Source organism: Microtus pennsylvanicus, chromosome 8, assembly GCF_037038515.1.
Source record: "Microtus pennsylvanicus isolate mMicPen1 chromosome 8, mMicPen1.hap1, whole genome shotgun sequence".
In the NCBI taxonomy this organism is placed as follows: domain Eukaryota; kingdom Metazoa; phylum Chordata; class Mammalia; order Rodentia; family Cricetidae; genus Microtus; species Microtus pennsylvanicus.
In genome coordinates this window covers 42,154,839-42,171,787 of record NC_134586.1, presented here as the reverse complement: position 1 = coordinate 42,171,787, position 16,949 = coordinate 42,154,839, and the positions used below count along the sequence as shown (strand labels likewise).

General features: G+C 34.4%; 1 protein-coding gene across 5 annotated transcripts in view; it reads left to right on the top strand.

Annotated features, from left to right (window-relative positions):
- Cntn6 (contactin 6) overlaps positions 1-16,949 on the top strand; it is a 342,570-nt gene that overhangs the window by 46,198 nt on the left and 279,423 nt on the right. For 4 of the 5 annotated variants that reach the window (XM_075983306.1, XM_075983312.1, XM_075983309.1 and 1 more), the window contains exon 2: positions 9,200-9,339. In XM_075983306.1, coding sequence (XP_075839421.1) covers positions 9,285-9,339 — 55 coding nt within the window. In that variant the 5' untranslated portion in view covers positions 9,200-9,284. The remainder of the gene's footprint in view (positions 1-9,199; positions 9,340-16,949) is intronic. The other variant, XM_075983307.1, reaches the window with a different exon arrangement.

Genomic DNA, 16,949 nt, shown 5'->3' with positions numbered 1-16,949 from the left:
GAGCTACTAAGTCTATGTGTGTCCCAGAACATCTGGATTACACAGCTCGTTCACTTGACCACTGGCTAAACATCCTACTTGTTAAAAAGCTCAGGGCTGCTATTAAACTGAGATTTGCTGCTCTGAAGTGTCCACCCTTTGGTCTCAGTTCTGCTCTCCTGAGACACAAATAATAAGTTTAATCCTTCTTCCACAAGACAGCACTTCAAATATTTGAAGATGGCTTTCCTCTGCCTGCTAAATCCTCACTTCCCCAGGCTAAACATACTCATTTCTTTCCACTGACCCTCATAACTCATGGCTCCAAGGCACTTCATCATCCTGGCTCTACCTCCCAGGAGAGTGTTTCAATTTGTCAAAGTTTTAAAGCGTATGTTCAAGAGAGAATACAAACCCCCTACCTGACCACAAAATCAGAAAACTGGCATTTTCACCTCCCTTGTTTGGGCTACCATGCTCTCATTAATCGGCATTTGGTTGTTGTGTCAAAAGGCAACCAAACATTAAATAGTGACCTAACACTCTGTCAATTTTGGGTCTTTACCTTTTATAACATTGGTGTAGAAATAAACCACTAATCTCCAACCTATGTGAAACCTAAATAGGTTCAAATAAGATTGCTTCTTAAGCCGAGTCATAAGATATCCTGATACTTCACCTAAAAACCATCTAGCCAGATTGATTTATAGTTATAGCCTCTAAAGATCTACTTTGCTTTAATTATACTTAATTTTGAAAATTGTAGCATAACAAAAAACAATTTTTCCAAGATTTTTAACTTTTTCTTAAACATATAAAAAGAAAGTTTCTTATTTCCCTTACAGATGCAATATTATTCTCAACATAACTCTACTTATACTTTCACCCAAGGAAAACAGTGTTCTGCACCCATACATTTTTAATAGAATCTTAATAAAAATATTCCTGTTTATTTTGTAATTGGAATTAATAAGGAAGAAATAAAACAAGAAGAAGACATCCGCTTCCTCATTTAGATGAAATCATATGTTAGGCCTGTATATATGTACATCTGTCATTCTCTTCAAAATACTTCTGTTTTTTCTAATATTCACTATTTCTCTTTTTCTGTCTTTCAAAAATTTCATCAAATATTGAATGTAATTTGGTTTATCATGAGAAACCTCTTTTTAGTAAATGGATTGACAACCTATATCCGTGGATTAATTTTTCTTCTCATATATTTTGTCAATTTGACTTAATCTGATCACTCTCTTTTTTCTTTGCTTGTCAGTATGGGAGTGCTGTTTGTTTGGGTTTTGTCTCTTGAGATAGGGTCTCATGAGGCCTAAGTTGGCCTTGAACTTGCTATGTAGCAAAGGGTGGCTTTGAATTTCTGTATGTTTATGCTAACTGTGCCTTTTAGTAATGGAAATGGAACATTAGTAAACACAAAAGTCTGAAAGTAAATTCACACACAAAAAATCCAATCTTTCTTTAGCATTAGTATTTGGCTATACATTTTGCTACTCAATCCATTATTGAGAAACAGAATTGTCAAAGTTTGTTTTTCCAGTGTTTAACTAAAATTTGTGCAAAATTAAATGAGCTACTAATTTCAGAAAGCACTACTTTTAGAAGATAAAAACATTTACTAGAATAAATTGGGATATAAATTGAGTCTTTTTACTGTGCTCATTCTTCTGAACTTTGGCACTCTTTTTCCTGTAAATTCTGCCCACTCCTACCTAGTAATCCATCCTGCAAACACAGGACACAAAACAAAACCATGCAACCTAGTAAGTAAACTGTATGGATATCATCCAGTATCTCCTATATCTTAGATAGCAAAAGGACTATGTGATGCTTTGTTCTTGATTACACTTATTAAACTTAGATTTGCAAGTGTTTCCTATTGCCGCTTTATGACTGGAGAACGAATGTTACAACCCTCCAAATGACAGTTACATCACTACCTTTGTTATCCTATCCAGGACAGTATGAATACTAAAAACATTTCCACAGGAAGGATCTACCTATGCTTTGCAGATTGAAATATAGGTACAAACAGAATCTGCAGCTGGCCTTAGGAGCTATATCCATTGTCACAAATCAAGTGGGGCACAAATTTGGGGAGAACCCTTGAAATTTCAAGGCCTGGGGTTTATTCTCAATCCTGGGCTGAAATATGGAAACAATTGGTATCCTCTGGGCTTCTCCTTTATCAGATAAACAAGTAAAATGTCTGTCTTTGTCATCTATATACTGAATTGCCTTTAGGTTTAAAATACAGCGGAAGGATGGATTTTCTTCAGTCTTAATGACAATTTCTTCACATTGGTCTCTTTGAGCAAGAATCCATGGCCTCCAGGAACTACTCTGAGCTTCTGAAGGAGACTATATTGGTGGCTGAGTTAATACTTTAGCTTTGTTTCTCTAATTTGAAACCAGACAAAATTAACTAGGAATTGGTACATTATTTGTAAAGCTGAAGCAAGGAGATTTTGAGACATAGCCAGCTTGTGCTATATTAACTTGTGCTACATCACGTTGTGCTACATCATAAGTTCAGAAACAACAGAAAAAAATTAAAAAGCAAAAAACAAATATAAAATAAAATGTAGCAGATAATTCTTTCACAACAAATGCATTAACATTTCTTTTATACTATTAACAACTTAGCATGTAGTCATATCTTTGCAAAAGAAAGCAATGCTTTATGATCACATTAAATGCATTTTATCATATCTATCTATTATTTCATCATCTGTTATGGTTGCTTATTTTTTGAGAACTTGGTATAACATTCTTCATAAATGATATATTCTAAAAACAAAGAACATGATAGTATAATTTATCTTAGTATTTTACCTGGTATGGTTTTCGTGTCAAAACCAGAAATGTTTTTTCAAATCATAAATGTTTCAGTTAAATTTATTTTTGATTTAAGTTGGTCATAAATAAATGCATGGATGCCGACTTTAAAGGTTGTTGTAAAAATTAAGAGTCTTCTCATAGATTCTGAACATAGATGTTTCTTACAGTGAATTAAACAGTAGAGTCACCTGAAGAAAGTGAAATGAGGATTTTAAAATTTATCTGATGCAGTTAAATAACTGGTCAATTAAAAACAAAAGCAATTAGCACTGAGCACATTTATTCTGATGATGAACACACCAGCTGAAAATGGATCTTGATCTCTGCTAGGAAATTCATTGATGTCGATGTTTCTGTAGCTAAAGACCGAATAAAGTAAATTTGTGGTCGTGCTTTCACAACAATAGTTTCTTGACACACTAAAAACTCACAAATGAGTCATGATCAGAGAGAGAAGTTGGCTAACTTTGAAGAAACAGCCCTCCTTAGGCCATTGTATCGACTTAAACTTAGGGAGAGCAGTAACTAAACCCATTTAGTAAACATTCTTTTTTTTTTTTGGTCAATTTTACAGAAATATTTCAGATAGTGCAATGTAGTTAAGAAAAAGATATAATGTCCACTTGACATAAAGATTTCCATATAAGCTAAATCACATAATTCTATATCACCCAAGTTGGTGTTATCTAAATCTACCTACAGAAATCAAAGAGCATTATATTGAGAGAGTTGAACAATTTCTTTAATCTCTCTGACATATGTTTATCATAAAATACAGCATTCTAGATTATCTTTGGCATTCACTATAATTTGATAAATACAGTAATTAAGAACTGACAATAATAGTGTATCCATATAAAGGCTTATTTCAGGCTGTGTGCATACACATCCACCATGGCATCTCAGTTAAGTAAATATCTCTAGTTCTTTGATGAAACAAAAAGCTAGAAACACCCTATTGTGAATGATAAAGAATGATTCTGTCACTCTTATTACGATAAGTCTCATTATCTACCTTGCCTAATGAGTATACCAATTTTAATGATGGTGGCATTATCACATGATTCCCCAAATCCTCATGTAGAGTCAATATATGATGTTTATATTTGTTTCTGGTTCATAAAAAATTCAGGAACTAATAGTTGGATTTTAGAGCCAAAGAGTAGATAATTTATCTTTTCTAAAAAAACACAAGCAAAAGTAATTATTCTGAATCACCTAAAGATGCTTTTACGATTGTCTGGGGAAATAAAATTAGCATTGGATATGATCTCTTTGTCCCACAATATTTCCTTTTTATTCACTCATATAACTTTAGGGATCAGATGCAAGTCTAGATTACATGGTTAGAAGAGGTCAAATATAGACAGAAGTCTGAAGCTGCTGAACATGCAGGACCTAGGGTATTTTCCTACCTGGCCTATGGTATTTTCATTGAGATTGTCTATATAGTTAGATAAATGCAGTTCTCTAATCATTGTACTGAGTGAATCTTCCCTGCTAAAATATGTTGTGTAGTTTAGAGGCCGTCTATCCATGCATATGCAAAGAAATTTCATCAAGCTCCAAAGCCATAAAACATCAGACAGTAAATACTTTTAGCTTTGAAGGCATAGGAACTACTATTCCTTTCTGCCTCTCTTGACATAGACCATACATACATAAATAGGCACAGTGGGTTCAAAGAAAATTTTATTGACAAAAGTAGGCAGAGAGTTTAATTTGTTCAGCGGGCTGCCAGTTGTTGACCTGTGTTAATGCCTAACATAACAAATGTTAGGTATTTTACACTTGTTGTGACAAAGTACAGACAATAGTAACTTAGGAATATAAAGTCATTTTGTTTCACACATTCAGGGTTCTTCTGGCCGCTGATATCATAACATCTCCACACTCTGTCAGTGTCTTAAGTAGCAGACAGACAAATTCTGCTTCTTTGCTACCATGCCCCTTTTGATACAGTCTAAAACTTTTGCCCAGGAATCAGTACCATTGATATTTTGGCTAAAACCCACAACCTAGAATAACCTAACTCCTACTCCCTCACAGTTATGTCCAGAGACTTGTTCATTCGGTGATTGTAGATAATGTCACATTGAGAATCGTTAATAACCTCCAGTAAGGTAGCATAAGTGTATATTCATAAATTTATATATTTATATAAGCACATTTATATTATATACATATTTGTAATATAAATGTACATTTTCATTGCATATATGTATGAATAGTACAATATGTATGCCTAGTGTACAAACTTCCATCATTGACCAACATTTTTGATTATCATAAAATCATAAATATTCATACTAAATGAAATAAAAAGGTCCAATCTAACACATATTATTTTGAGAAAGACTTTGCCTCAAAAATTACATAAATATTAGAACTATCAGAGTTTTTTTAATTATAGAAAAGGAATTGTAGACCTATACAAAGTCTTTTCTTAAAGTGTTTGAAACATTGAAAAACTGACATTGAGAAATTTCATGAGAGAAAAAGTGAACAGATACAATCTAGGAGCCACAAAGTTCATCTAGTAATAATAGAACAATAACCTTAGCAGTTAGGTTATGAACCAAGGCACCTACTTCTTTGATCCAAAATACCATTTAAAAGATTGCCTGGCCTATAACCGGCACCTGAAATAGGACACCGGTGACACATTTATAAAACCTCTTAAAACTGTAGAAGTTACTGTGTGTTAAGTTTGCTTTGTAACCTTTCTTTTTTCATCCCTTCAGCCTTCTTAATCTCAAGGTCCTTAGGCACATGTGATTGCCTTTCAGATCACTTGCCAGCAAACATTTTATATAGTGACTATTCTACCCTAGTCCCAGTGAGTAAATAAATATCACACTTTTGTTAACCGGATAGTTTTTATTGAGCCAGAACATTTTCCTGATCCTTGAACAATCTTAACTTTTACAAACATAACTTTTAGAAAAGGCAAAAGATGCATAAATATTTAAGCTGTCTTCATATAGCAATAGCAAATACAATGTCTTTTGGGCTTTGCCCTCATTACCATATGCTTATAAGCAATCAAATAGGAAAGGACAGCATGTTTGCAATGAAATTATACACTGAATATGATGGATCAAGCAACTCTAGAAAAATACAAAAAAGTTTGAAGGTGATTTGTATGTCAAACTCTTCAGTTTTCAAAGGAGGAAATTTGGAGTCCACAATTATAAATGAAACACCAATATCCACACTGAAGCAAGATGGTAGTTGCATCTATCTTTGCTGATTTCCAGTTTAGCCATCTTTACCAACTGCTAATTTGTTCAACTAACAATGACACACTTAGCACTTCCTCTCAGTAACTATACTTCCTCTCTTACTCAACCACTGTGAGGAAGTATGCCATACTGCTTAACAAACAAGATTTGGCAAATAATTGTTTTGGTGGCTCAGGCATTTTAAATTTCCATAGACCAGCATAGTTGACAATTTTATGATTCTCTGATTTCAGATAGTATTGTAGGTTGATTGGGTAGAAGGGCAAATTTCTATAATATTAAAAGCATAAAAGGCAAATTTGTGTCTGACAACAGCAAATGAAAGAACAGTCATGTTCTAGGTTCTTCACTGGCCATAGAAACAGGATGTGGAAGAATGGGAGGCAACATGCTAATAAACAAGGGAGTCTGCATTCTGCTGGCATCATGGAAGCCTTGTTATTGAAATGAGTCGAAAGTCAGGGGAAGGGAAGGTTATGTTTGGGGTTGCAACCCATGTGGAGGTGGAGTTTTGACAGTTGGGGTTCTATCCATTATAGCAAGGGAAGTGATACATTGCAGAGTTTTAACAAAAATTCCTAAATTGAGAACTGTGAAATTTTAGCCATTAACTTAAGACAGCGTCATGGTAGAATCTATACAATAATATTTTATATCAGATCGTGATACTTAAATATTAATAGTAAAAATATTAAAATTTGACTTGACTGTTTCTAGTTTCAGTGTTAAGGGATATGTCTTTTCCTTTAGAAAATACTGTAGCAAAGGAAATAAATTCCTGGAGCTGAGAGGCAGGGGCAATACTGCTACAACTTTATAAACTGGGGCTGCTTAAGGAGTGCTTCTCTAGAGACACCCATAGAGCTTTCATCGTGAGAGGAGGACAAGAGAGTCTGGTAGTGGAAATAATGAATATCCATGAAACAAGTGGACCATATAATTTATCTTGTAAACTGTGACTTTTGGGAGAAAGAAGTACTATTAATAATTCTGTCATGACATTTGAGTACACAGATACTGGGCAGAGAAAATTAGAGAAATATGGCTATGCTACTGTGGAGCAGCTTTGAAGGAGTCTGCAGAGTCTTGGAGGAAATTCTGTGTAAATCCAGCAATATCTTTGCAGTTAATAGATGGTGTATTCATAGTGATTGGGGAACAGATTGCTGTCATGGGCATGTTTTGTAAATAAACCAGCTGGAAGTGGAAGATTCCAAATTTATACGATTGTGAATATTATTCCACTGAATTTGGAAGTGTGATAGAGAATAATTCAAAGTTTTAAAATACTGTCAGAATATGATAAAAATCTTTGTTTTATACAAAAAAAAATGATGTCAGTAGTCTGGTGAGTAGAGAAAATGCTTATTTTGCTACTGTAGATAAAAAAAATCATCCCTTTTGTAGTGACAAATGTAGGATTAAATTCAACTACATAATTGTACCATTTTCTACCCATTTTTCTTCTTTTGACTAGTAGAGATGTCAATTAAATTTTGACCAAATACTCAAAAGAAAATATATAGGTCTCATATATTTGAACATTTACCCACCCTATCTTAAATAGTTCTTTTGAGTATTGTGCTGGATGCTATTTATGTCTTTGCAAACTCAGCTTGTCCCTCAGCAGTGTTCTCTTTCATTTAGGTCATAGCATATTTATCCATTTAGACCTATGCTCTTCCTGGAAACAATACGTGTACCTTATAGGTTATTGACCTTTCTGTGGTGAATTCTTTTTATGATTTAATTTCGATTTCCATTCAGTTTTTGTTCTCGATTTGCTTTTTCTGTATTTTTACTAAGTTTTGTTTTTGTTTTGCTATTTTATCAAATGTCTCTCAAACCAAGATTTTAGGAATATTGCTCAAAATTAACTAAAGTCTTACAGAGAGTGAAAATAAACAAATAAACGAATGAATGAATGCAATATATGATTTTGCTTGAGTTGAAATGTTGCCCCATCACACACGATGGAAAAGGAATGGAAAGCCTATGCGAGCACTTATGAGGTCATCAGATACTTGTGATCTTAGAAACAATAGCATCAACTCAGAGTTGTTTTTTGACCAAAACACTATTTGTTTATGCCTGTGATTTCCATCTCTTTTTTTAAGTCTTGAAAATATTTTTTTAACTTTATAAACTGGAATATAATCACTGTTTTCATAACTATTCATACTTATAATTATATTTTGTTTATTGATTGATTTATATTTATTTTCTGAAATAAATAGATGCAAAAATAAGTGAAAGCCTTTTGAAATTTAAAACATCTGGAAATTATCAAATTTTATTACTTGTTATATACATAATATCTAAACACTTTCTAAAGTTATTTGAGCTTGAATATAGTTCTGCAACACTTAAAGCTTCATTTGGTATTTAATAGTTTCATGAAAATGACCCAGCATAGTTTATCTTAAGGTTATTCTAATTTTTATAAGTTTATCAGTGTTTATAAACCCATTATTAGATTTCTTTTGTGAAGTAAAGGGCAAACTAGCACCTTCTGTTGGTCTCATTTGTCATGGAATAGCTAAAATGTCAAAGTAAATTAGAAACAATTATGCTGTAACCCCTTGGGGAAAGTATATCTTCTATCTGCAAAATAATACCACAGGCAATTGATTTCTTACAGAAATTAGTGATAATATCGGTTTTCATTATAGTAACATTAAGAAAAGTGATGACTAATAATGAGTATGTTCTCAATAATTTGAATAGAAGACTTAGAAAATCTGTGATTTCTATGAAACATTTGTTAATATATTATATATATATAGATGTGTTGGAATATAATCACTGAAAGTTAAAATCAGAGGTTTAAAATCCAATTAATGGAAAATTTAAGTCTCATGTTATGCATTGAATTGAATACTATTCTAATTAATTAAAATTACAGTAAGTTTCATAGCAGATGACAAATAGATAATATGTGAACTGAAATTATGAAAGTATGAACTGAAATGTGTAAAGCTCAGCAAAATATAAGTATTGCAATGTATAGTCATTTATGTTACTTTATTTTTATAATATATTTTCAATAAATCTAGTCAATGCTTAGCATTTGCAATACATATTATGATAGTCATGTTTGTCAATTTTGTTTCCTTCAGACAGATTGCTAACATACTGACTAGAAGATACAATCTTCTTTCCTGCTGATTGCATGGGAGAAATTTTTGACCTTAGAACGTGGAGATGAGGTTGCTATGGAAACTGGTAATTCTACTTCCACTCATAAACTCTTGTGCAGGTAAAGTGTTCTATTATTATGAGTTTAGATTGATAAATATATTAGTGCTGTATATCTTCCCTGAGATGAAACAAGTTTGAAAATGCACAAACCGTAAGTTATTTCAATGGTCAAATGATAAATTTGTGAGAGCAACCTTTACTTCAAATAGAAATATTCTCAAAATGTGTAAAATAACTCTTTTGACACATTATTATTAAATTCATGAATTTTCAAAAATGATATTTGGTAAAATGTGATTAAGTGATTTATCATTTATAAAAGCATTTATAATTTCAGTTACAGTGAAGTCTTCATGACTCTAAAATGCAAATGTCTATTTCCTCTCAACTTAGAATTTATTAGCGAAAAGAGATGCTAAGTTAAAGTGTAGACAAAAGTGATGTAAAATGCTCTTGCAATATTAAAAAGAAATCTTGGAACTCTTTTTTTTCTTTTTCTTCAGTAATCAAAGAAGGACAAAAATGTTCTTCCACTCCATTTAAGGGTAGTCATATTTGTTTATTAATTAATTTCCCTTTTAACAAACCTCCTTAATTCAAATGTTTTAAACCACCTGACGTATCAAATAGCCATATGTTGGCATAATGGTTTTGTGAGATGCAGGTTAGGATAAGCTTCACTGGCATATGCTTTGGGTTTTGCCCGATGCTCTGTATCTTGATGAGCTAGACCCATCTGAGACATAACTATTCCACACAACGTTCAGCTGAGACAGCTATACTGGTTTGCCTTTCATCCTCATGGTCTTTCAGTTGCTTAAAAATCAGAGTTTTTTACATGGTGGCCTCCACTTATTGCAAAATAAAATCTTAAGAACCCAGCCAAATGACACCAAGGCATAGAGTCCAGATAGAATCAATTCTTTGGCATTCTTCCCATGACTACCAACAGCCTAGATTTAGGCTAATTATCCTCATCTCTTGCTTGGTAAAGAGCTGTAAGGTTGCACTTAAAGGGATCTACAATAATGAAGACTGTAGTAGTGGCTGGTAATAGTTACAGTTTGTTCAGTACAGTTAGCCTTCATTTATTCTTTGAGACACATCTATTTTTATTTAATTTGCATGAGTGAATTGTCTTCCTGGTGCCTGAAATCTAAAAGAAGATATCATATAGTTTGGAACTGCAGAACAGCTATGAGCCACCACTTGGATGTGGGGAACTGAACTTAGGTTCTCTGCAAGAGTAGCAGACTCTTAGCGGCTGAACCATCTATCCAGCCCACCCCTGCAGGGAGTTCCAGTCTTAATTGCCACCTGAGCTACCCACATCGTGCCATGGCTTCACCTCTGACTAGATCCCCTGAATGTCAGAGAAACCCTTTGGCCACCTTCACCTTCTGCTTGTGTACAACTACTATGTATATCTCATAGAATTGTAACAGTTCAATATAATGTGGGAAAAATGCAAGAATGAATAGAGCAAATTTCTCATTCAAAAATGCCATAATTCCAAAAATATCTTACTAGAAATCATAAGATATAAAAAGCCATGAAGATGCTAAAACATGTGAAAAGGAATCGAAAGAATAAGAAACCTTACAAAATATTCCCATCATTAGTAAATCCAACATCTCAGAGCACCACAGTCATAATTTATTCAAAGTGATCGCATTGTTTTGCTTTATGTCACATCTTCTCTTAAAGAAAGATGTGAGCTAAATTGTAATGTATTCTTTCATGTAATAGATTAAAAGCAGACAGAAAAGTCATTAAGGTGCCCCCAAATTACCCATGTTTAAAGAACTCTATACCTACTTTAAGTTTCAGCTCTCTGTCAAAATTCTACATTAACATTTTGCCCTTTAAATGTGTCTATTGAATTAGCATAGGCTCTTTAAAAGACATTTTGTGCTAAATTAAAATAAAACCATTGTTCTCAAAAACATATCAAATATGAGAAATGCCCTGTCTCTTCTATTAACTTCTATTTATACAATTTGGATGTGATTCAACATGTCCTTTTGTCTTATCCTAAGGGAGAAATAATCCTATGTCCTTGGTGTACAGTTTCATCAGTAAAGAACAGATTGAATCTATTCCTTTTAAGCCATAGCCATTTAAATATGGTAATCTCAGCTAAACGTTGCCCCAGAGGTAAAGATGAAGATATTGTTTTACAAGAGAGCATTGATTCAAATCTGTTTTGTTTGGGACTCCATGGAGTTCACTCCATGTGGGAACTACATTAGATTAGAGAACTGGCTGATGATGGAGTTCTGTTTCTTTATTATATGCTCTCTTTTGTTCTTCCTTGCCATAATAATTCCAAAACTGAGACAAGTCTTTCACAGCTTACCATGCTTCCCTTTCTACTTTCACTGTTATAACCCATTAAAATGTGTGTATTTTAATTGCCTTATTTTCCAGTTTAAAAGACAAGTTGTTTTTTGTTGGTCACTTTGGAATTTTCTTTAATGAACTTCACAACTTTTCGCACCTGGAATAAGGAAGGGTACTAGATCTTGGGTCTCTGTAATGACTCCTAATCTGTTTAACTACACATTATTGATCTGACGATATTTCCCGGAGTGTGATCATTTGAAAATGTATTTGTTTTAATATAATTCTTTTTTTCAATATTAGGAAAACAAGAGGTCCATTTAATTAAGGAAATTTTTGAAAAGAGATTTAAGCTACTTGATTAAAAATTGTGAGATGGTTAAAAATGCCCCCAAATAACTTGGCTCATTTTTTGGAAATTGTATTATATAAGATACAAAAATGTGTTTTGCAGATGTAATTAAACTGAGAATCTTGAGATGGGCATAAATATTATTGATCTCCTCCTCCCCATCTTCCTCTCTCTTTTCCCTCCTTCCACCTTCCACTTCCCATCCCTCTCCTTCTTCCTCTTCACACTTCTCCAATTTTGTTTCCGTTTCTCCGTCTTTCGAGGTCTCTTCCCTTTTCTTCCTCTTTATTACAGTTTTTAATATATTAACACTGAACAGTATGACTGGGTCAACTCCATAAGAGTATTTGGCAGAAATGCATGAACAACTTAGAACCAGATTCTATTGTTAGAACAGCACATGTATAAGAAGCCTAAACTGTGTGAGCATAATTAAGTGCTGTATCTTCTATAGTGAGAAAAACCTCAAAATGTATTAACCATTTTATTTCATTAAAGTCACTAGTTTAGAATCTCATACAATTCACACTTTAATTGTCTTCTAAGGACTGTGTGGTAAAGGTAGCTTGGTCTCCGTTGTAGTCCTATTGGGAGATGGTAATTGAACCTAGAAGAAATGGGCCTAGTGAGAGTCACTCAGCTCATAGAGAGTATGACCTGGAAGAAAGCAATGTTTTTTTTTTCTGTACAGTATACTCTGATAATACCTCAACAACTCCTAGAATCTCCTACTTCCCCACCCAAAAAATCCACACCCTTTCTCTCTCTCTTTTTTTAAAATGCAATCAGACATCTAAAACAATGATAACAACAATAATAAATAAGAACAAACAAACCAGAACAGGGCAAAATAAACAAGAAGAAGAAAAATAGCTAAATAAAAACACAATAAACACACATAGAAACAGATAAACACACATTTGCATGAACAGAAATTTCATGGAAACACAAAATCAGAAACCAAAATGTATACACAAAGGGCCCGTAATGGAGAGAGGAACAGGGGCAGAAAAAAATGCCAGTGAGTTTGTCATGTATTGCTGTGCAAGGTGCCTATCCTTAAGAATAGTTGTATTCCCAGTGAGACTGAGTAGGAGAAACCTATTATTTTCATTAGGGAGGGGATTTCAATTGGTGATAGCTCCTTCCTTAGGGATGGAGGCTTGTGTGCACTTCCCTTCACAGAGCTGGGAGTTCATTAGGTGCAGAATCTTCCAGGCCTTGTGAGAGCTCGTTCAGACCCTGTGTGGGATGGTTCTTCTCTAATTCAAAGGCCTTGTTTCCTTCATGTCCTCCATCCCTTCTGGCTCTTCAGTCTTTCAGCCTTTATTTCCACAAGGGAAGGATTAAATGGAGACATTCCATTTACTATTGAGTGTTCAAAGGTCTCTAACTCTCTGCACATTTTCTAGCTGTTGGTCTCTATATTTCTTCCTATTCACTGCATTAATGTAACATAATTATTAAAAACCCAGAGACAGAAACTGGGGTTTAACCTGAAGGTCAGAAAAGCAAAACAGCCAGCTACTGGCTCTTACCTTTACCTCAGTCCAAAATCTAGTTCCTGCCTTCAGATATCTCTGAATGAGACTGTGTGTTGAGACGTTTCCTCCTGTTTTATATTCCTCTCTAGTGCTGGGATTAAAGAAATGTACCACTACCACCTTGTGTCTATGGCAAACTAGTGTGGCTATTGGGATTAAAGGTGGGTGTCAACATTACCTGATCTGTAATGTTGATCAGTGTGGCTATTTTACTCTCAGAACTTCAGGCAAGGTTTATTAAAATATAAATGAAATATCACTGCACAGGAAGAAGTATCTCTGATGATGGCTGAGCAAGACATTGATAGAAGAGTATAGTAGAATGGTATTAGGCGTCCTTTCATTGCAGAAGAGTAGTATTGTTTGTTCCTTAAGGTCCATGGCCTATATAGTCTCCCTGGCCTAAGCAGTGTTAGATAGAGGTTCCATCTCATGGAGTGGCCCTAGACTGAGGCAGGTATTGGTTGGTTATTCCCCAAACCTTGTGCCACTATTGTACTAGCGCATCTGACAGGCATGCTACCACTGTAGAGTGACGAGTTTGTTGCTGGGTATGTGTTTACTTTCTCCTTTGGTAATCTGCAAAGTTTTTTCCAGGACATTGGTCAGCAGGGCTCTAGGTAAACACCAGCTTAAATTCTCCATAGAACCCCACATTCTTCTGCTTTCACAATTTTATTCCCTAGTCATGAGATAACAGACATTCCTCTGAACTGGGCTCTCACTACTTATTATCTCACAATAAAACAGGTCCATTTAATCATAAAATCAAATCTTTGTACATGTGAGCTAAAAATAAATGCTTTCTACTTACTTTCCTATACATTTAAGTGTTTATGAAAGCAACAGAAAGCTGAGTATCATGCTATGTTTCAAAGTAATTTGCAACAGTTTTCACAATTACAGGTAAATCATAAAATTTAGCATTTAAAATATTAAATATTGTTATAAAATATTAAATGTTAGTAATGGCGTAAATTTGATGGTCATGAGATAAAAGTGGTAATTACTTGAACAACCATATACTGCTGTTTTAAATTATCCAGGACAGTGTATAAGAAGATTTTTGGGTTTTATTGTTGATGTTTTTGTTGTTTTTTGTTTTTAGAGGGGGAAAGGTTTTTCTGTGTGTTCTTGATTGTCCTGGAACTCTCTGTATAGACGGGGCTGGCCTCAAAGTCACAAACCACCACAACCTGGCAAGGGTAGCAAGTTTTAAATTCAGAGTTCAAAGGAAGTGCCACAGTTCTTAGTGATATCATCAATGAGGATCGATGACCAAACCTGAGTCTCAAATAAAATAAAAATAAGCATAAGATCAAGGGAACATAGTTAGCTAGCATTGGGAATTCACAGCTCCTGTGATGGTTAGTTTTATTTTAGTACACACAAGTGAGAGTCATAGTTCCTAGAGAAGAAAGCATCAGTTAAAAAGTCACCTCCATAACAAAGGCCTGTAGGTAAGTATATAGTGCAATTTTAAATTAGTGACTGATGTGGAAGGGCCCAGCTCCTTGAAATGGATGTCACCATTCCTGAGTTGATGGTGCTGTCAACTATATGCCAAATGCAGGCTGAGCAAGCTGTGCTGTGGGCTACAAACCAGTAAACAGCACTCCTTGCTTGGGTCTCTGCATCAGATTCTGAAACCAGATGCCTGCCTTGTTTGAATTCCTAGCCTGAGTGCCTTTATGATGAGCTGTGATATAGAAGACAAGAAAAGCATTTCCACCTCAAGTATTTCTACATGATGCTCGTGTATCATCTTTATTATTTTAACAAAATTATATTGTTTGCCTTGTAACCTTTAAAAAATTCTCTTGGCTCATAATCAAAAATCATTTGAAGTGAGAACCCACCAAAGTTTATTTAATAATTTATTAAGGGGTGCAACAGAAATACAAACTCACAAATGTGGAACCAAGTAGATGCTGATGATGATCCAGCTGCCTTTAGAGTGAAGAGGCCTAAGGCAAGCTGTTTCTTCGCAGCTTGCTCCCACTCCACAGTCCAAAAGAGAGTGAGTTCACAAGGCCTCCTCCTCAGTTTTATCAGGTCAGATGTTCAGAAGAAACCACTCCCAGAGGGCAAGACACCCCAAATAGCATTGGCTAAAAGGATCAAGCTCCCACTACAATTGTTCAATTGTATGTCATTTGTATTTGTTTGTTTTGTTCTGTGTTGAGTGTTTTTGTGTGAATCTTATAAGCATAACCTGAGGACCCTAACATTTTAGTTGATACAGTTGTTTTCCTTGAAAGAGTGAAGGTGTGTGCTTGACTCCCTAAATCATTTTTTAAAGTTTTTTAATGCTCTCTAATCTGAATGTAGAAAAACTGGAGAGAGCCACATCCACTCCCTTGAAAATGTTGGGCACTGGCTGAGGAATCGCCTTTGAGATTGAACTCTATCCTCCATGTCTCCCTGTGTAGGCATACTCACACAGGTTCTCTCTCTCTCTCTCTCTCTCTCTCTCTCTCTCTCTCTCTCTCTCTCTCTCTCTCCTGTGCACCTATCTTGTCAGACCTAAGGAAATATTGGGCTTCGAGTCAGACACTGCTTTGCAGAAACAAACTGAGTAATTCAAGGTCCTGGACATGGAGACAGAGAGACTTAGTGGATGGTATAGTACTGTTACTATTGTAAGGTTCGTATCATGTCCTCAAAGCTAATTGTGATGCTGTTCCTAAACATACCAATTCCTCTTGCGAAACTAAAATTTAAAATTGCAAGATTTGTTCCTGCTATTGTTTACATACAAATATATTTATTTTTAAATATTCTGTCAAAGCATTGATTTTTAATTAAGATATTTTAGGACTGATACCAATAAATAAAACATCTAATTCCATCAGCAATTTTTATAAAACAATTCTGTAGAAAAATACAAGACATAAATACTCACAGTTACCAAACTCTAGAAAGTTCATTGGGAAGTATTTATGATATCTTGACTTTGCTCTGTTTCAAATAAGCTTTTTATTGACTTCAGAGCCAGAGTAAATAAGCTACCTGAAGTTAAAAGCCACAAGAATGGAAATGTTCACTGCGATCAAGCATTCTTCACAGAAGACTATGTATCACACAGCAAATCCATGGAAATTGGCAGGTGTAATAAACCTGTTTTACTCAAGAATCCCAGAAGCACATAATGGATATCCCTTTGGGTTCATGTGTGATGAATATTGAGTATATCACAACTCACACTCTGCCTATGGTCTGCCAGATTTATTGTTAGCATAATAGCACCTTTAGGAACAAAACATGAGGCAATACTTCTAAGCAAAGTGACATCTTTGCAATTTCTGATAGAGATGGCCCAAAGTTGAATGCTGAAAACACTGTTTTTATGCAATGACCATGACAAAAGTGGTTGTTAGATCATCAAACCTTATTCCCAAGTAATTGATTCCTAAACCCTGAATGAAA